Source organism: Odontesthes bonariensis, chromosome 17, assembly GCF_027942865.1.
Source record: "Odontesthes bonariensis isolate fOdoBon6 chromosome 17, fOdoBon6.hap1, whole genome shotgun sequence".
In the NCBI taxonomy this organism is placed as follows: Eukaryota; Metazoa; Chordata; class Actinopteri; order Atheriniformes; family Atherinopsidae; genus Odontesthes; species Odontesthes bonariensis.
The window spans coordinates 4911785-4933384 of NC_134522.1; the positions used below are offsets into that span (position 1 = coordinate 4911785).

The window sequence follows — 21600 nt, forward strand, 5'->3', positions numbered from 1 at the left end:
TGTTATTCTTACGTTCCAGGAGATAAAAAAATCTTCGGCGAAACTAATAAACTAATAAAAGATCGTCTACATTCTCTGAACGGGGGATTCTGAAAATATTATGCATAGTTCTCGCTAGAAATGCTATCGAAATGCATACATATTTTGGGGGCCAAATTGTGACAATACCACGTTTTCCCTTGTGGACCAACGTAGGTATTACACGTTTTTCTGTGAGACTGGGTTGAATTAACATGTAACAAGTACATATGTTCACATCTCCAAAATGTTATGAGTAAGGTCTTACTAATTGTTTCACTGCTAGCCTGCAGGGCCTAAGCATGCCTGTAGGCTATCAACCTGTCAGTCACAGATTAGTTCCCTACAGGAGCTAACTTTAATGAATTATTTCTCAGCTGGAGATCGTAATCTACCAAATGAGCAAATGATATATTTGTTATGGTGGTTGTTTAATGGGCTATTTCAACTGGCACGTGTTCATAGAGGAAGCTACTATCTGTTCTTCCTCACAGTTTATGTCTTACAGCATTAAAGTAACACCAGAGAACTGTTGACATGTTGAAAAGGCCACAAAGACGCCACAGATCTGTGTCTCAGGCCCTCGGCGGTCTACGGCAGTTTCAGGCCCAAGAATGTTCATCATAAAAGTAAGTGCACTTTAAAACAAGCCAGAAGCACATAGTTTTAACAAACTTTGAGTTTCAGTATTACTGTTTTGTTGCAATCAGCGAAGTAAAAATGACTGTATTAAATAACTCTGTTAAAGCTTTGCTTACAGTGTTCCCAGAAGGTATCCTTTCTACAACAATCCCCTTACAAACACAACTTATGTTGCTGTTTAATGATATTAATACCTGATAGGCTACATTCCAGAGGTTATCCAAGGTTATGATGGTTAATACACCCATTTTTAAGTCATTTATCCTAAAGGTAAACAGCTGCACGCAGTTGTTCTGGCACGCCAACACACCTCTTGATTAAATCTGCAGTGTGTGTATAACAGAGTTTAAAGACAAAATATTTTATCCTTCATCAAAGCAGAAATAACTCAGATTTATCTGAATTTAATGATGAATCATGATCCAGCGAAGTGTGAAACTGAGAGCTCCGTGTGAGAGTGCCTGAGAAAGAAAAGAAAACACAACTGACTGTTTACTTCATGAGCTCAAATGCCCTTGAAAACAGATTTAATATTCACTCAATCATTCTCAGGCAGCTGCTGGCTTGGTGTTGCATGTTTTCTTTCTGTTTGAACAGATCCCACTCTGTAAAGACTTGCAGGTCTTCAACTTTAAAGACTGTTGTTGTCATTCACCTGATGAAAACCTGGCACAGGTAGGGCATTGTAACAAGCCTGTGACGACAGAAGTAGCCTCAGGCGCTCTCTGACAGTACAAATATCTGCTGCTTTTTCCCACATGCTCACATTTCTGCAAAGACTCAACACTTTCTAGCATTGATTTCTAGCTTCGGGAGGTGAGGTAAGGTTGAGATTTTCATTTGCCAGCAACATTTTTCTTTACATGTATGGATGTAACCCCAGTTTTTATTTGGTGATTTTTACTGTGATGGTGTTTGGTTAAGTCACTAAAAAAAAACAGTAGAGTGCACCATTGGTGCTTGATCGATAGGAAGAGGGTGCTGATGATGTTTGTTTTCCACAGTAAAAAAGCAGCAATGCCAGCCCCGGGTGTGTGCATGAATATCATCAGTGAACGTCACATGAAAGACGGCTATGGGACTGTCACCAACCCTGAGAGGTTCCTCAACCAGGACTACAAGCAGCTGAAAGAGTACTGTGCCATCCGACGGGTGAGGTACATCGATGACATGTTCCCCCCTGACAGGAGGTCCATCGGCCAGGGGATACTGAGCCCCTCTGACATGGCCCGAGTGCAGTGGCTGAGACCATCAGTAAGTCTGACTGCAGTTATTAGTCCTCAACCACAATCACTGCAGGGTTTCAGCTTTTTCAGATAGATAGGTAGGTAGGTAGATAACTAGGTAGGTAGGTAGGTAGGTATGAGGATAACTAGATAGGTAGGTAGATGTGTAGATAGATAGATAGATAGATAGATAGATAGATAGATAGATAGATAGATAGATAGATAGATAGATAGATAGATAGATAGATAGATAGTATTGTCTAGCTTTCTCTAGTAAAATCACATAGAGAAAGTTATAACACAGTTAAAAGTTGTTTTGTTGATTAGTTTTTGTACTTTGCTTGCAACTAAAACATTATGCCAACTCCAACAGGGATCACATATAAACCTCCCCAATTCACCTGATGAAAACCTGTCCAAAGTGCATGTGCCACTGTGGAACTGTGGACAAAATTCATTAACAAAACTAAAATCTCAACAACAGGAGAGCTAAAAAATCAACAGTAGAATGGAAAAGATTACAAAGGACAAGATACAGATTAAACTTCAAATACAACATTTAAAATGCTAAAATTCCTGGAAGAAAAACAGATAAACGTGGTTATGTTGTATTCTGACTGATCACACGTCCACACAGGTGCTTTACAGCTAAACCACAGGACACGCCCGGGCAAGCCGGTGTGTCTTAACCCCTTAATGTCCCAGCTCTAAGATATGGTAAAGCACATTTTTTCAGTTTCTATGCTGTATCTTATCGACAAGATGAAGTACACCTACCTAAACTATCTCTACCACTCAGTCCAGCTGTGTAAAGCTAAAAGAAATCCTACTTTACGCCATGACTTTTTCAAATTTTGATACTTTTACTATTGAATGCCACCCGACCTCTGCTTTTTTCTCAGTGCGGACATTAAAGGGTTAAAGAAATATCATATGTACAGGGCGATCATTCCCTGTACATATGGAACATGTAATGGAGTGAAGAGTTAGTCTCGACCGATAAAGAACATAAGATACAATAAAATGGACAAAACAACAAAACAGAAAGACCAAAAACATCCCCTAAAACATAGAAAAACGGGTTTTGTGTAATGTACCAGATTGTCAGGTCTTCACAACCTTTTTCTTTTGTTACAGAGAATAGTTTCTAATCCATCCTTTGTTGTTGACGGGGTTTCCAGATTTGACTTCGGGCAAGGAGTGGTTGGTATGAAAATAGTTTCTTTCACTATAATCCCTTAAAACATTCCTCCATAAATGTTACACAAGTTGGGACAATATGCTGAAACAGCCAAATGAAAAGAGGATTTAAAGGGAACATTCTGTGCGTTGATATCACAAAACTGATAAATTATCTCAAATGTTCAAATAAGAACAGTAAATGTTTGATTAATCTCGTATTTGTATCACAGTTACACAACAGAAAAAGGGTGGAAGTAAGAAATAAAGCAGAATAAAGAGAAAACACACTTTTAAACCACTTCTATTATTGTGAGAAATTTAGACGAGAACATGTGACTCAAGCTGCATGACAGAATACAGTATATCATTAAAGTTTGCATTCAAGCCTTTAATCCAGAGATTTTAGATCATTGTTACAGTTTTGCTAGGTACAGGACACAAAACTACTCAATTATCTTGAGGTAGTCTGATTTTATGTGTTGGATGCTATGTAATCACATGAAAAGTTACCTAGAATTCTATAAACCTTGAAGAGTTAGAGTGTTTGGGGATTTTAGGGAACAACACAGAAAATCCCTGTTATACTGTCAGAAATTCATTCTCTTGGTAACTATTTTCATGCATTAATAGCTTTAAATCACAAATTTGTGAGGAAACTGCAAGTAACCTATGGAAATTAGTTGTCTTGGTTTCTGGGGGCCACGACTCTGCAGCGCTAACAATGCTAACAATGCTTGCGAAAGTTAGCAGAGACAGTCTTCTCCTCAGCCCTGCCACTTGGCCCTACTCTTCCATTTTACTGAGATAAGATGCCCTTTTTCTTCTGAAGATTAAGGATTAGTGATTATCTAGTCCTCCAAATGTTTTATTTGAAAGGCTAGATTCTGCAGTGCTAACAACGCTAGCCAATGTTAGCAGAAACAATCTTTCTCTCGGCCCTGCCACTTGTTCCTACCCTTCCATTCTACTGAGATAAAAGGCCTTTTTTCTGGATAACATAAGCTAATTCAACTCCTAGGGCTAATCTGGCCGGCAAACGGGCATTTTCTTACTTTTTAAATGACTTTATTGGTGAATCTTACTGTAATACTGTAATAATAAGTAATACCGGCTAGCTAACCTAGCCACTTGGCCCTACCCTTCCATTTGACTGGGGTAGGAGGCCTATTTTTTTAAGGAAGAATTAATTGTCATCTAGCCATCCAAATACTTCACATAAAGGGCTAAATACAGAAAAAAATCTGTCTTCAGAGGATAACGTTAGTTACTTTAAAGGGGCAATGGGCAAGTTTTTTCTTTTTCAAATACCTTTATTAGTAACTAAACCTTGCAATTCATTTAGGCTACAGTCTGCAGAAGTAACCAAGAAGTTTAAATGAAAACATGTGACACAAGCTGAATGATGAAATACAGTATATCATTAAATTTTATAATTCTATAAGGTTTTAATCCAAAAAAATAAAAGAAACAAAGAAAGCCTTTTCCAGGCTGTATTTAAAACATTTGGAGGTTGGATCATGTGGTGGTGATATGGTTCAAACAGGATTCTAACACAGATGTCTGGGTTTGTGTTCCCTGTTATCAGAATACTATCACAGTCTAACGAGGTACAGGAAACAGAACTATTCAGATATCTTGTGGAGGTGATCATGGTTTGGTTAGCCTGAACTCACTAGAAAAGCAATAATGGAAGTTGTAAAAAACTTTACTTCTTCTTTACTCTTGCTCGTCCTTCTTCTGATGGAAAGGTTAGAAAATCTTTTACTTTTCAAGCAGTATCACAAAAAACAGCCATTGAAATTGCACATATCTCAACAATTCCAAACATTAGACTCTGCTAAATGTTATGTCATCCACTTGATTTCAGCTTAAAGACTCCCTTTGTAGTTAGGTTTTCTGCCTCCTACCTGTTAACTCATCTGACTGCTGCCAAACTGTAGAAATGTTCATTGTTCTTACAACTGAAGCGTTATTTTCTTAATCAGGAAACTGCTGGTTTCTTGCTTCCATCGGGGCTTTGACGTTCCAGGATTTCATCCTGAAGCAAGTTGTTCCTATGGAGCAAGGCTTTGACGAGGACTACAACGGGCTGTTCCACTTCAGGGTAAATTGATTTATTTTCTAAATGGTGCATGTATATAATTTTTATGAATATTTCAAAAACATATAAATGGAATATGTTGAGGCATTGTCAGAATAACTGCAAATTTGTAACACAGCTGTATCTATTGGCCAACCACAGGGAATGCCAATGCAACTACCACAAAAGTAACTAATTTTCATGATTTAGTGTGCATCTACTGAATGTAAGTAGTTAGTGGTGGTTAGTAGTAAATAGTATTAAGCCCTGACATCAGACATGAAATAAAGCTTGCTTGCTTTACCCTGAACATATCTCGTCAAGATTTCTTCCATCCAGACAAAAGTGGTCACAGCGGAGGTAAATAGTTGCTAGCTTCCTGGCTCTATGAAGGGTCTCTCTGGGAAGGCTTTTGATTGCGACTAGGTAGAGTGGGATTGCTGCCATTGCAATACAGGTTCCCTGCGGTCTAACCGTACCGTACCGTTCTGAACTGAGCCGTACCAGACTGCATAGTGGAAACGAGGCTTTAGGGATCAATGGGCTTCATATCAGGTTGCAAATAGAGGCCAGATTTAGAGTTCCAGGCCCTTGACTCGTGGTCCCAGCCCTCAAAACATTAAAAGGAATCCTGACTAAAGCATTTTATCACTATCACAGTGCTTGAGTTTAAAATAAAAAGTAGAAGCCATATTCATCCAACTGGACAAAAAAGAGACACTTTACGTCACTTCTACCCAGAGTACATTGCGACATGAGCAAAAATGGTTTTGTAGGGAAGAAAGTATTTCCTCTAATACTATAAAACCAAAGACACCTTGTGTCTTTTAAATATTGCAGCTATATAGGCAAAGCCATTGTTAATCTAATAAACTTTACACCTATTGTTTGACTGCTGTCTGTTGAGCAGCTCCAGGTACCCAACTCTCCTCCTTCCACCTTCCCATGAGGAGAACCTCAGTGATACAATTAAACGATTGGACTTAAATGCTTGTCTATCTTCGTCAATTAGGTTACAACCATCAGTGAGCTAGATTTCACGAGAAAAACGAGAAAGATGCAACAATATTTCCTACTGGCAGCTTCCCAAAATCCCAGCTAGGTTAGTTGCCTCAATGAAAAAGGTAGACATACATTAAAAATAAAAGTATGAAAGAACTGACACAAGTCAGATACTATCGCTAATGAATAATCAATTATTTTTATTTTAAACATTTGCAGAAACAGTATATTTTTGGGGTGAGCTTATAGTTGCTGGTAGGTAACTTTCCTAAGACAGATCTAAGCTAGCTGTCTCCTGTTTTCACGCAAAGCTAAGCTGTTAAGCTAATAGCTGTTGCCTTTAGCTTCGTAATGAGTTCACAAACATTAGAGTACTGGTAGTATGTTACTACTCGTATGATCAAATCATCTAACTCATAAAAAAGAATTTAAGTTAGTGTTGGAATGAGATGGTTGGACTATTACTTTACACATCCTTAAACTAGCATCCAGCTGTTTGAGCACTTAGCATGTTTTGCTTTCTGTCATTAGCAAAAGAGATGCATCAAATATTTTATATTCCCTTCTTTGTTGACATTTTAGTTCTGGAGATTCGGAAGATGGGTTGATGTTATCATTGATGACAAGTTACCAACAATCAATGGCAGATTAATCTTTGTCCACTCCAAAGACCCAACTGAGTTCTGGCCTGCTTTGCTGGAGAAAGCCTATGCTAAGTATGTAAAGAACCAGCGTATTGTTACTGTATTGTATTGTCTTGTTGGTTAATGGAAGCCACCGCATGCATTTTTGCCAGGGTGTGTGGTTCCTATTCGGACATGAATGCCGGAACACCTGCAGAAGCATTGGTGGATTTCACCGGTGGGGTTCACATTTGCATCCAGCTGTCTGACCCCTCTCCAAACCTGTGGGAGATGATGCGTAGAGCTGGCCAATCGAAGTCACTGATGGGATGTGGCACACCACAGGGCGTAAGCACAATATACAACACATTAAAGCACCTTTCTGTTGTGAACTGTGTGAAAACACTGGGCTGTCTGCCTAAATTATTGGGAAGTTTTTTCATTAACTCATCATCCCACAATTTTGAATAGATGTGCCAATATACCTTGTCTTGCCAGAAAGCTAATACTATCATTAAGGTGCGGTTTTATGTTCAGCTGGTTTGAAGCCAATTGTTCGGATGGCAACAACTAAGTAATTACCAAAGTAAAACAAGAGTAAAGAAGAGTAAGAGTAAAAGAATCTGTCGCAACATGACAAGCAAAACTATTTGGGTGTAGCAATAAAACAACTTTATAGGAAACAGAAGCATGTTGTTGTTTTACTCTCAAGCCATAACGGGAAAGATTATTTTTAAAGAATGGACAAAAAAGCTCCTAGTTTTCCATTATATCATTTTGGTTAACTATGTTCGAACATTGAATCATATTCAGATCATCATCAATATCTTTTGATATTTTTAGTTCTTAAATGTTCTCAAAATTTCAAATAAATCAGTTTTGCTTGCAGTATTTTCTCTGAATATCTGATATTGATGCACTTGATTAATCTTCCCCATTGATCCTCTGAAGAGTGAGCTTTAATTTCCCCAACAACGGGATCTTGATATTCTAAGTTTAAAGGTGGGGTATGAGATGTTTTCTGGAGCTTTTTTTATCATATTGTCTGAAAACCTCCTCACGACCCCATTGCACCCACTACAATAGAATGTTTGGGAAAAATATATATATATTTTAGTCCATTGTAGAGGGTGTAGCAAGAGGAAATGTCTGACCAATAGAAGTAATTATGAGAGTTACTTCTATTGGATTCTGACATGCCAATCAAACGTAAGCCCCCCTCCCCCCTGTGCGTTCACAGACTCGTGACTCGTTCATGTGTTTTGAAGGCGTGGTTTCGAGGGGTGGGCTGAAGGGAGAGGCAAGGTTGTGTATTTTCAAAAATATAGCTTGCAAGAACCGTTTTACCAAGATCTCATACCCCACCTTTAATGTCTCAATAAACTCTCAAAGTTCCTGGTGAGAAACATTTTCAAACTCATGTCATCAAAGTGAATTTACTGGCAAACTGTTATGGTAAGTGTTTGTTTTCCAATAAAGAAGATTAGATGTGTGTATCTATTCAAAATTTCATCTCATTGAACATTAACAAGTTGGTCACCTTTGACTCGATGGCTGTTGATGGTGTCAACAGATATTTTGATAAAATGGCTGAAATGTTATGAACCAAGAATGAACGACACAATTTATGTATCTATATTTTTTAGGAAACATCTGCCAACACTGTTTTACCAAACGGAATGGTTCAAGGTCATGCCTACGCTGTTACAGGTGCGAAGCAGGTAAAGAAATTTAATAATTCAAAATATGGAGGACTGAAACTGCCATAATCCAATATAAAGACAAAACTATATCAATGGCTAAACAAATACGTATATTCAATGATGAATGCTACTGTCATAAATTAATTCAAACAATAGTATTTGTAAATTTCAGCTATTATTTATATTTTTATTGATAAATTATTGATATATATTTTAAGTTCAATTTTCTTTTTTAACTGCATTCATTAAAACTTGTGTAAAAGCTGCTACTTCTGTGTATTATTTTCCTTTACATCTCAGTGATCTATTCAGTCCTTTCAAAAATATTTATTACTTTATTTCATTTTAATTTCACAACACTTTGTTTCGATTAATTTTGTCATTTATTTTATCTATCGGGGTTTTGACTTTGCTATTATTTTTTTCTTACATTTCTTTATGCATTTCTGCCTCATTATGCCGACTGTGTCATTGGCTCAGCTTCTCACCGATCGGTTGATCATCAGGCTGCAGAGATCATATTTGAAAAGATGGAGCATCAAACTGAAAGTAGCAAAAATCGTACTTTTTGCTATCTTTGTCGAAGCTACGATAGAGATAGCTTGTTAATTCAATGAATCGTGACAGCTTGTGTTCTTTCCGTCACTGATTTATCTGCTTAAAGAACAACGGTTCTTTATAAAGTTTGAACAAAGAGCGAGGCTAGCTGCATTTATGCTGTTGTTCTGAATTTAAGTTAAAGCTAGCTGGTAACGCTGTTAGCTTTCTCTACTTCAGGCCTCCCATGAGACAATTTTAAACCCCGCCCCCTCATTTGCATAATGAAGCATAATGCTTAATCTAAAAACAGAGACAGGGAAATGTAAAAAGATTACATGGAAATAAATGGGAAAGGGGAAATTAATTGGTGGGAGAAAAATGCAAAAACAGTTTATAAACACAAATTGAAAAATAACATGAAATTGAAAAAAAAAGTAAAGAAATAAATTATTTAGACGTAATTCGATGTAAAAGAAAATAACAAGAATAACAAATGGAGAAAGAAATTAAAAATGTAAAGTTAATAAACAGCAACATTAACACAAACTTAACTGAATGCAGTTGAAAATCAAAGCAAAAAAACTGATTCTACACATTCTGCACGATTACTGTTGCACAAATTAATTTTTACCTTCATTCTGTTAGCATTTATCACAATAGAAACTTTTTATTTTAGCTTTATAGGTTTACCTCATCGAACTTTGTAAATTTGCAATGTTACAAAAGCAGAAAGTTGAACTAACATATGTACAAGGTGGTAACACTGATGTTTGTCTGGTGATGACTGGGCAACAGATGATGAGCCAAGGAAAGTCGGTAAACTTGGTCCGTTTGTGGAACCCGTGGGGCACCGGAGAGTGGAACGGAGACTGGAGCGACAAGTGAGGCCGACTCTTATACTGAGACCCTTTGTGTCTTCATATTCATATTTATCTACATTTATTACTGTTACATAAATTGTCATCTAGCAGCGTGACTCACATGTTTTTGTTGGCGTTACTTAAAGAGGCTATTTGGATGAGACCGTTGAGAAATCTTTCCTCACTCGTCTTATTACGTGAATATGATAATCCCAAAATGGTTATGTCAGTTTAAAAAGAAAAAATAGGGAGTGGGGAGCTGTCACAGGGTTCACTGCTAAGATAAAATTCACTGGTTCCTTTAGCAAGGAACAAATTTTACGCAAAAACTACCTGAATGAATGCCATTAAATTTGTTGCAAATGAGGCATCGATGTTGGTAGACAAATCACATTTAGAGTGCACGTCTTGTTCATACTACGAGGTTTATTTGTGTTAAGTGAATGTTTGCTTGTGAAATATGTTTTAGTAAAGAAATATCTCCTCTTGAACTGAGCCCTGAGACACAAACTGGTTTTGGAAGTATCTTTTTAAGAGACATCCAATTATCTTGTTGACGTTAAGGCAAGACAAGGCAAGACATCTTTATTTATATAGCGCATTTCATACCACAGACAACTCAATGTGCTTTACATAAAGACAAGGCATTTAAAAGAACAGCATAAAGCAGCATAAAAACAAACAATTTAAAGAGAAAAAAAATAGAATAAAAATTAAAAGCAATCAAAGAAGAGGGGAAAAAGAAAAATATAAACTCAACCATAAGCACACCGAAAGAGAAATGTTTTTAACCTGGATGTAAAAGTGCTCACAGTTGTGGCTGATTTCAGTTCTGCTGGTAGTTTGTTCCAGTTGTGTGCAGCATAACAGCTAAAAGCTGCTTCACCGGGTCTAGTTTGAACTCTGGGCTCCACTATCTGACCTGAGTCAGCAGATCTTATGAGTCCATAAACTTTAAGGGCTTCAAGGGTTTGTCACGAGAACCACTAATTTCCCAAGATAACTATTGGAACCTGTTTGTCAGAATCTCAGAAACTGGTTCATAAGGTAGACTTTTGGAAAGCAAAATGTGCTGTTTACCTAAAATTTAAGAAACATCTGGTTTTACTGAGGGGATATTTTGATCAGTAACATAATATCACCAAGTTTACCATCTTAAAAATTGAAAGTTTGTTGTATTGATTTAGTAAATTATATAATTTAAAATGGTCACACTTGATTATGGGTTAGGGGTTAGCAGGAATATATGAACAAACAACAGTTTTCTGTGTTAAGATATCCTGGAATAATAAAAGTTACCTCATAAAAGTTGATTTTTACCATAAGAATACTTTAATTCACTGTATAAATGCTCGATTTTAACTCGGCTTTAAACAGTTGAAACATGTCCGTCTTGCAAAAGAGCAAAAAAAACCACCAAAAAATCTCAAGTTATGGTTTGAGTAGTCAATTAACTGAAAAGAGCTCAAACTTAACTTGTTGTAGCATGCAAACGTGAATTGTGAGTATATATTGTCATACTAAGAAGATTTTTTTTTGCTTTTTTTTTGGACACGTTGTCTCTGAAGGTCTAGTCTGTGGCAAACCGTAAGTTCCCAGGATCGAGATCTTTGCCTTTCCCAGTGTGATGATGGAGAGTTTTGGTAAGCATGTTGTAGTTTGATAAATGCAGCTTTCATTTACAAAATGTAAAATGTAAAATCTTTTCAACAACAAAAAGAACCAGTAATTAGTACCTCATGGGTTATCTAACCTGATTTCTGCTTTCAAGGATGACCATGGAAGACTTCTGTAAGTTCTACTCAGATCTCGACATCTGCTGCCTGTGTCCCGACTTCCTAGATGGGAGCTCCTCTTGTCACTGGAAAACCTCCTTTTACGAGGGCCGATGGGTTGCAGGAACCACAGCTGGAGGCTGCATGAATAACCCAGGTACTTCCTAAACATGAAGACTTGTACCAAACATTTTTTACATATTTTACAAACAGATTTTTTTACAAACTTTCGTCTTCCTTTTTGTCTTCCAGAGAGTTTCTGGACTAATCCTCAATATCGGGTCAAGATTGATAAGTTAGCCGGTGATTGTTCCGAAAATCAGGGTGAAAATAATATGCTGGTGTCTCTCATGCAAAAGCCCGACAAGAGGAACAGGCAGCTGGTCCAAAACCTCCACATTGGGTTCTCTGTATTTGAGGTGAATATTACCTTTTATTGTTTTTGTCACATGGTCAAATTGAATCTATAACATAACTTCCCAGGATCGAGATCTTTGCCTTTCCCAGTGTGATGATGGAGTTTTAGTTTTAGTTTTAGTTTAGAATGATGTATTCCGTACAAATTCCTCAGAAGCCTTATAACTAAATAAAAGACTACATGTTTTTCACTCACATGCTTTTATGATATTTCTATTGTCCCTAACGAACTGTTTCCCTCTGATTTTTCTCTAAGGTGACTGACGAAGTAAGTAATTTTTTTATCCTAATTCTATAAAACTGTTTACATTGCCCACTTATGAAAAAAACAAAGACACTGAAAATATATGTATCCCTAATGTTTCAGTACAAGGCAATAAGGGGGAAATTCCCAGCGTCTTTCTTTGGCAGAAACAGACCTGTCGCACAGAGTAAAACCTTTGTGAATGCTCGCGAGGTGATGGAGCTCATGGCGCTGACGCCTGGTGAATACCTGATTCTACCCTCTACCTTCAATCCCAATGAGACTGCCTCCTTCATCCTTACCATCCTCTCCAAGGCAGAAACACATGTCCAGTAAGTCACGTGTGGTGTCTAGAATGAGCTTTTTAAGTGATTGGTCACTGTTGCTAAATTAGAGAGAATCATGTCTGTTACACCACTGAACTGAAACAAGTAATGCGTTTATGTGTCTTGTGTTTCCTCTCAGTGAGAATTCTGGAGGCCATTCCCACGAACATATGGAAGCAGACGAGGTGAACATTTGATAACAGAACATGTTGTTGCCTTGGGTCAATGTAGTATTGACGCACTTTAATAGAAGCTGGTTCTCAAACCCATGAGTGGAAATTGATGCTCAGGTACCCGTCCAGATGGGTCTGTCTTTAATTTAGCTCTTTTTTTAGGAATGAAATCAACAACAGAAAATCATGAGACTGTTGTGACGAGTTTTTTAAATTTAATTCAATAATACTTTATTAATACCAGAAGAAAAATGATATTTTATATATATTATATATATAAAATTATATATATAAATAATTATATATTTCACTAACAATTACTATTAAAGATGTGCTATTGTTATAGATAGATAAATAATTAGAATATAAATCAACTGACAAACATGTAGAAAGCTGAAGTGTAGCAGAGAGGAAGGTGTGGTAGAAACCTTCAGAGGTCTCCATCAGTGGGTTGGGGTGTTGTTTCTGTAGCTTAGCAACAACTTAGCTGATGATGTCACACACAGCGTCAGCAGGTAACATCTGGGGTGCAGAGACGCTCCTTCTCAGTGACATGTCCAGAATTACAGCATCTGTTGTTAACCAGCTCTGTGATCCTCCTCCTTTCCTGTTACCGCTCTGTCTGCAGTCTCTGTCTGCCCGGATAGTCTTAAAGCTGAGCAGAGAGCTGTTAGAGCTGTTCCTGCAGCCAGGTCCAGGATTACAGCATCTGTTGTTAACCAGCTCTGTGATCCTCCTCCTTTCCTGTTACCGCTCTGTCTGCAGTCTCTGTCTGCCCGGATAGTCTTAAAGCTGAGCAGAGAGCTGTTAGAGCTGTTCCTGCAGCCAGGTCCAGGATTACAGCATCTGTTGTTAACCAGCTCTGTGATCCTCCTCCTTTCCTGTTACCGCTCTGTCTGCAGTCTCTGTCTGCCTGGATTGTCTTAAAGCTGAGCAGAGAGCTGTCAGAGCTGTTCCTGCAGCCAGGTCTCTGCCTGATATTCCTGCCGTGTCCTCATCAGAGGTCCAAGCTTGAATATTTTATCCTCCAGTGATCTCACATTTCCCATGATGATCAAGGGAAGAAATGGTTTAAACTTCCTCCTCTTTGTTTTTTGTTTTTTTCCTATTTTGTTCCTGCTTTGTATCCAATTCAATTCAATTCAGTTTTATTTATATAGCACCAAAATACAATAAATGTCATCTCAAGGCACTTAAATAGTATAGTCCAATTCAAGCCAATTGGAATTCAATTCATTGTAATCATAATTATTTTCTAAATAATCCAATTCATTCATATAGAGCCAATTCAAAAACAATTTCCTAGCTAAGGAAACCAACAGATTGCACCGAAACTCGTCTCCAAGACGGTCAAGACGTGTCCCCTTGAACTCATCTTGACTTGGGGTCTTATTCCAGGCATTATTCGGGCTTTGGAAAGCTCAGCTCTAACGGGTTAACAACTTTCCCGCTGCCATAGTTACCTATCATTGAGAGAAGTTCAGTAGAAAATCTGAAGAAGATCCAAAGAAAGACACAACATGTCCAGAGATGCTGCAGCAGATTGCTGCCCCCAGGGCGCCATTCAGGAATGGAGGCTTGTACTGACTCTGGCCCTTAATACTACAAGTTATGTTGATTATGTTGATGTTGAAAAAGCACTTTCAATTACCTTGTGTACGAATTGTGCTCTATAAATAAAATTGGCTTGCCTTGCCTTGGCTTGCCTTGATGTAGCAGCTCAGTGGTTATATATATATACAGTGTATTACACCAACTGGGTCATAACAACCCACTGCATCAGGTTAAATCAGTTTATTTCTGTGCTATATTGAACCCCATTTTAAGCCTGTTTTTTCTTCCTGTATTGTTTTATCACTAATTAGTATATGAGGTGGCCCATATATTTTTCCATCCTAAGCTGAAATCACTCATTCTTTTGCAGCCCAAAACATCAGAGAATGGAGCGGATGATGACAATAAGAGAATCCTGTTCCGTCAGTTCTCTGACAAGGTAACGAGTGTCTCTTTCATAAAATCTTCCACATTTAGTAAAAATGTAAATTTCAAAAAGACACGAGGTTGAAGGCGTAGGTAATCATGAACAGACAGCTGATTCAAACGTAAATCCATGTATGTTTTCTTCCAATTTCCAGTATGAAGAAGTGGACGCTGAGCAGCTCCAAAAACTCCTCAATGAGGAGATCCTGAAAGGTTCGGAGATGAGTGAAAGCTTGTTTTTAAAAGTCAGAAAATTACGTTCAGATCGAGTTTAACTGGTGTTTTTTCCTGTTTTTATTTAGGAGACTTGAAATCTGGAGGCTTCAGCATCGATGCCTGTCGCAGCATGGTTGCTCTCATGGATGTATCCTCCCATGAAACATCAATGTGAATCAGTATACTGGGAAAAACATGCTCCATTTTCCCCACTCTTTTCTCTATTTCAGCCTCTAATTAACCTAAAACGGTGCACAACACCAATTTGCACTTCTGCTTTAGTCTTGTTATATGTCTTTTTTTTGTCTATTTTTGTACTTGTTGCACTAAAGAGAGCGATGTGTAACCGGAGTCAAATTCCTCGTATGTGTCCACATACCTGGCAATAAAAAAGCGATTCTGATTCTGATTCTGATAGTGAAATGAAATTATGCCTGCCAAAACCTGCCTGACCTTTTGTTGATTTAAAATGCGCAAGAAGACTTAAATGTCAGATTAAGACATGAAGCTACATGTGCAGCAGTTAAACCTTAACTGTGGGTTTGACAGACATCTATTAGTGGCAAACTTAATGGTGAAGAATTTGTCGGTTTGTGGAAGAGGATTGCAACATACAAGGTAAGTAATATAATATATAATAATATTAATATGATTAAACATGCTTTTCAATATATTTTCTGGCCAGAACTAACTGAACTCTGTTTATCCAGGATATTTTCTACCGTTGTGACGTTTCACAAACCGGGACGCTGTCTCTGAGCGAGCTGAGGACGGCAATCTTGGCCTCAGGTATATGACCTATCAGTTCTTTTCTGCTGCTACAGATGAAAAAAGGTGAAATAGATACGCCGTAATGGAGGAAATACAAGAACTAGCCTGTGATTGTTTACTTTTAGGGTATTTTTTACATTTTCTTTTTACTTTTAAGACTTAGCTTAGTAATAACAGAAACTAAAGAGTGAGCTGATTAAGACCCAAAAGGAGTTAAAAGAGAAAATTACATTAAAACTGAACCCAAATTAATGTATTTCCTCATAATTGCAGGTTGTGAAACACTGTTGGTCCACAAATGAACCATCTCATTGCAGGTTAAGATCCAGCTCAGTTTCTGCTGCCCTCAAGTGGCCAAATAGTCTTTTTTTATGTACAGTCAGAGTAAAATAGTAATAGTAAACACTTTGGGGTATGAGCTAAGATGTATTGAACATAATTAAAGTAACACTAGAGAAGTTTGTGAACCTTAAAACTATGAGCTTCTTACTCATTTTGAAGTTCTTTGACTTTCGTTATGCAAATTCTCCGGCCTGAATGCGCCCTGGAGCACCTGCGGGTTGAGACACCACAGTTAACGACTTTGGCTTCCAGCCCTGTACCACACTGCTTTGCTTTTACAGTCACATAACATTTTTGTTTGCCTTTGATGGTGTCTTTATGGCCTCTTCAACATGAAAACAGACATGTGCAGGGCTCAGAGGGAGGTTTTAATGACAGCGGTGTTGCATTCCACAACTGTAACGGCAACCACATAAACTAAAACACTCCTAATAAAAAGCATACCTGTTCCTTACTGTAGTGTGTTGTATGTCGGTTAGGAAAGGGGATCAGCGATGACATGCTGAATTTATTGGCTCTGCGTTACGGCGCCTCCTCTGGATTCATAACGCTGGAGAGTTTCATCAGTCTCATCCTTCGCTTCGACTGCATGTCCCGTGAGTACTTTTGGAAAACTGATGATCGTAATCTTTACAAATCTACAAATCTTTCCTACATATTTGGAGGGGATGGTGAAGTCTATGATATCATAGTTAGTTGCAGTCTGACATGTACCCACTAGGTGTCTCTAAATCCTGCACATTTAATATCTAAAATTTTTTGTCTGCATTTTCTTCGCACTGAAGATCTATTGTCTTTGTGAAGCAAATCAAACAGACATTGGAAGCAAAGATAGGCTTACCTGTGTTATCTATCGGGGTTAATTTCATAGAAAGTCACTAAAGATGCATTTCTAGAGCAGGAGCCAAGATCTTTTAGGGGTCTTTTTCCTGGATCACTTTGTTTCAAGCACAGGAACCTAAAGGCTAAAAAGAGTTCTTTAAGCACCCATAAAATGGTGTTACTTGACCTCCAAAAGGCATTTGATACGGTGAATCACAACAGATTAATTGATAAACTTGAGGCCCTGGGAGCAGACAGCCACACATGTAGGTGGTTTAGGTCATACTTGTCAGGGAGAGAACAACTGGTGGCCCTAGAGGGAGAGCTGTCTGACCCTAGAATAGTGACATGCGGCGTTCCACAAGGAAGCATTCTTGGTCCGTCTTTATTTTTGACATACATTAATGACATGTCAGACTCCTGTGCATGTGACCTATTTCTGTACGCTGATGACTCAGCACTGTTAATGTCCGATAAACAGCAATCCATCCTAGAGAGCAGCCTGAGCACAGAGCTAGCTTCTGTAAACTGCTGGCTGATTGACAACATGCTGTCCCTACATCTGGGTAAGACAGAGGCCATCTTATTCGGCTCAAAGTACAGACTGAACAGATGCTCTGAATTTAGAGTCACGCTGAATAAAATTGTAGTCAGTGCAAAAACATCAGTAAAATACCTGGGATGCATCCTTGAAAGCAACCTGGATGGCAGGAATATGGCCAATAAAGTTCTGAGTAAAGTCACCGGGCTCACAAAGTTCTTAGCCAGAAATGCGAAATTCTTAGATAGGGCAACAATGATCATTTTAGCTAACTCCTTAATTTTAAATCATTTTGAATTTGCAAGTACTTCCTGGTTCAAAGGCCTAACAAGCAGACTTAAAGGGAGGCTGCAAACAGCACAGAATAAATTAGTGAGAGTGGTTTTGAACGTGGGCCATAGGTCTCATATAGGTAGGTCACATTTTGCGGAGCTGAACTGGCTCCCTGTTGAGTCTCGTATTATTATGTCAAGGATGAATATGATCCATAAAATTCTATTTGGTAGCGCCCAAATGTTTTTATCATGTCTTATCACTAGGGTAAAGGACAAACACAATATTTGCACTCGTGGCAGCATATCAGATCTGCGTCCATATTCTTTTAAAACATCTGTAGGGAAAGGAACCTTTGCCTATATAGGGGCAATGCAGTGGAACAAGTTAGATAGGGAAATTAAAGTCACATCGTGTCTGAATACTTTTAAAAAGAGAATCAAGGCCTGGTTACTAGAGAGGGTAGCTGAATAGAGCAGGGGGTCAGCTACTGTCGTTTATTTTTATTTAAGAAAAATGTGGTTTGCATTCTATGTTATTTATTACTGTTTGTCATACACTTTGTGAGTGTCTTGTCGTAGCTTGGCTTGTCTTAATGTTTTTTGTGAGGACCACAATGGAAATAAGTCCTGGACTTTATTGCGTTTTTATCCTCAATTGTGTTTTGAGTCTTTGAATGTGTGTAAGACTTTTCTGATACAATTAAATAAATCAAATCAAATCAAAAATCACAATAGCTCGTAAAATTAGTGATAATTACTTAATATCTTAAAAACAACATTAAAACTCATTCAATTCACTTCCAGAATAAATGAGGAGACAGAGCTCTTATTTTGAAAAGAAACCTTTTAAATCCGAGCAGTAAAATGTTAATCTATGATCTATTCACTGTAGTTACGTGCCAAGACAATAAAATACACCAAAATCTCACAAAAACATGTAAATTAACATTGTTTTAATATAGTTGAAGGGTACTTTTTTGTGTCTGTGAGGTGCTCTGATCTGTGGGACACTGTCACCTTTTAAACATGGTAACAGCAATAATGTTAGAATAGACTTTATTGTCTCTGTATATTATATATACTATGACATTTATTCAAGTTTCTCTCATTTGTGCAATTTAAAAGCTTTTCTGAAGCCTTTGCATGTGTTAAGAAAGGTGTGAATAAGAGCACTAAAAGGTTAATCTCTGATAGTTTCACAGTGGGTATGTTCAAAGGCCCAAATAAAAAAACAAATATGTAAAACATGGTTTCACTAAAGGCTCAGAGTGGCAATTAGCCAACTTGCTATGAAACAATTAGCCAACTTGCTATGAAACAATTAGCCTAACTTGCTATGAAACAATTAGCCCAACTTGCTATGAAACAATTAGCCCAACTTGCTATGAAACAATTAGCCCAACTTGCTATGAAACAATTAGCCCAACTTGCTATGAAACATTGACCTCAATGGAAATGCAACACTCCCAGGCTGTTTATGTTCTGGGTGCTGTCGGTCAAAATGCACCTTAATTGTGGCTTTTGTTTGGGCGATAAATATGGGCAGAGAATGGGACAAATTAGTTTGCATGAGCTTAAGGAAAAGAAAGTGGAGTTGTGCATTCAGTTGAGAATGAAGTTAGCACTGCATGTCTGATTTCTATTCAATGACTTTGTGTTTTTTCTTTCTGATTAAATAAAAATCTACTTTTTTCTCAACAGAAATCTTCGGGCAGCTGTCCGAAGGAATGGCCATGAATCTTCGTGAACGAGAGGTAGTTAAAGAAATCTGCCTTCAATTTAACTTAGTTTTAACAACCTTCCTAATGAAAAATAATAATTCTTGATGCAGTTATTGTACCCTATAAGTCTTACTGATAAGAAATCTATGCTTCTTTTCCTTTGTCTACAGTGGATGTACCTCACGATGTACACCTAACCGAACAACAGAGAAGATGGACTGCGGGATTCTGGAAAAATAAAAATAAATACAAATTGTGTTTTTCTGCTAATTAGGTACAACTGGTATGTAAAAACAGTTAATATCTACACACAACAGTTAATACAGGATGATATATAGTTGAAAGTGGTATTTCTCTTTACCTGTTACACACGGTGTGAAATATCTTGAGTTTGCTCATCTTCACCAAGGTTTGGTATCAAGACCTGAAAATCTGGATAAATCCAAATTAGCTTGTGTCAATACACTAAATCTTTTTCAGTCTTGTTGCTTTACTTTTTTGTGAGTTTTTTTTTTGCTTTACGTTTTTGTGAGTAGGGTAAGTGCTCCTTTAATGGTGATCTAACCATCCAACAAGCCCTCAACAACCCAGTTGAAGGGCTAGATGACCGCCACTCTTTGATCCCTAAAAGAAGCTAATGTTAGCACGATTATTCCCAATGTAAAGACCATGGTAAACACTTAAAGTGATACTCCGGAGTAGATTCACCCTAGGGTCATTTGAACCGTGATATCCAGCCAAGTAGCCCACCCGCAGTTTTTCCGATATTGGCTGAACATCAGCTGAGTTACTGAGTTATCCCGAATAGCTTCGTACAAGGGTTAATGGATCCTGGTCCGTATCTCCAAAATTATCACACTAAAATCACATGCCATGACACCAAACTTCTACAGTAGTACAAATATGGTCTGTACTCACAAAACGATGCATTTGGAAGTTTGAAAATAGTCCAGGAGTTTATTATTATCAACACAAGCCTGATAGCTTTTCTGCTGCTAAAGCTGCGTCGACATCACTTCCTTGATCTGGGATCTTCAAAGTAAGTTGAGGGTTGATCTGCTACTGTAGACAACAAAGTATATGCTATATTCTACATGTTTTTTTCTGAATTTTTATGTTGTAGAGTTGTGAATTTATTTTATCAATGGAGAAATTGAGCAGCCTTGCTATCACGGTTCAAATGACCCCAGGTTGAATCTACTCCGGACTATCACTTTAACTTGATAAATGGTCAGTTCGCAATGTTAATTGGTTAGCATGTTGACAATGAAGCTAACAGCAGATGCAGATTTAGCTAATGCTTGCCAGAACTGAAAGCTAGCCTCTTTGATATACATTTTTTGTCTTAGTTGAGGCATTTATTAATGACTTTGTACTACATTATTCAAGCATTTGTAATGCATTATATTGATCATAATTAAATGGGGGAAAATAAAGGTCTTACCTTTTTTTGTACTGTCTACTTTTGAATGAATGAATCAAAGAATTATATTGTTTCAGTTTATTTACATCTTAATATATCATCGATTCCTTATTTATACATATTAGTCAATTTACATTTTAATTCTTATCTAATTTAAAATTTAAAGATTTTCTGAAACTTAAAACAGTAAGAAACTAACTTTAAGTCATTATTGAGACCATTCCATAATTTAACCCCCAAAACTTAAAACCTTTAAGTCTTTATCTTTAAACCTTTAAACCACGAGTCTTTGATAAACAAAAATACTCATTTGGTTTATTTGTCTGATACTAATTGTCAGCATGAATAATATTTTCTTTATTTTGATATAAAATGGTTTTGTATGCACATAGAAAGGCTATTTTTCATAACATAATAAATCCATTTTCCAAAATACCATAAGTTTCAAGTACACAATATCTGTAAAATTTTAAGGAAAATGTATTAATTTAACATGAGAGTGAGGATTTAAATTACAGAAGTTGCAGCTGCTGCAGCAGCTCTGGACATATTGTGTCTTTCTTTGTGTCCTCTCAAGATTTTGTACTTAGTTTACTGATTGTTATTATACTGGAAGGACTTCTGCTGGTAATTCTGAGTCTTTTTTACATCTGTGTTACCTGCTTACGCTGTGTGTGACATCATCAGGTGAGTTGTTG

At 37.4% G+C, this 21600-nt stretch overlaps 1 protein-coding gene across 2 annotated transcripts; it reads left to right on the forward strand.

The window, feature by feature from the left end:
- The first annotated feature begins 1671 nt into the window (after positions 1-1671).
- Positions 1672-20113, forward strand: LOC142366834 (calpain-1 catalytic subunit-like). 2 transcript variants are annotated; one of them, XM_075448819.1, is made up of 21 exons: positions 1672-1914; positions 3024-3093; positions 5054-5172; positions 6733-6866; positions 6947-7121; positions 8420-8494; positions 9812-9897; positions 11445-11519; positions 11648-11808; positions 11904-12070; positions 12325-12336; positions 12436-12644; positions 12778-12823; positions 14736-14804; positions 14947-15004; positions 15094-15155; positions 15557-15625; positions 15718-15796; positions 16600-16716; positions 19460-19512; positions 19650-20113. In XM_075448819.1, exons 1-21 carry the CDS (start codon positions 1678-1680, stop codon positions 19674-19676), a joined length of 2100 nt encoding a protein of 699 aa, XP_075304934.1. In that variant the 5' UTR covers positions 1672-1677; the 3' UTR covers positions 19677-20113. The 2 variants fall into 2 exon arrangements, with proteins under 2 accessions (XP_075304934.1, XP_075304935.1); XM_075448820.1 differs by lacking the exon at positions 3024-3093 and having other exon boundaries at positions 5098-5172.
- Positions 20114-21600: the final 1487 nt, after the last annotated feature.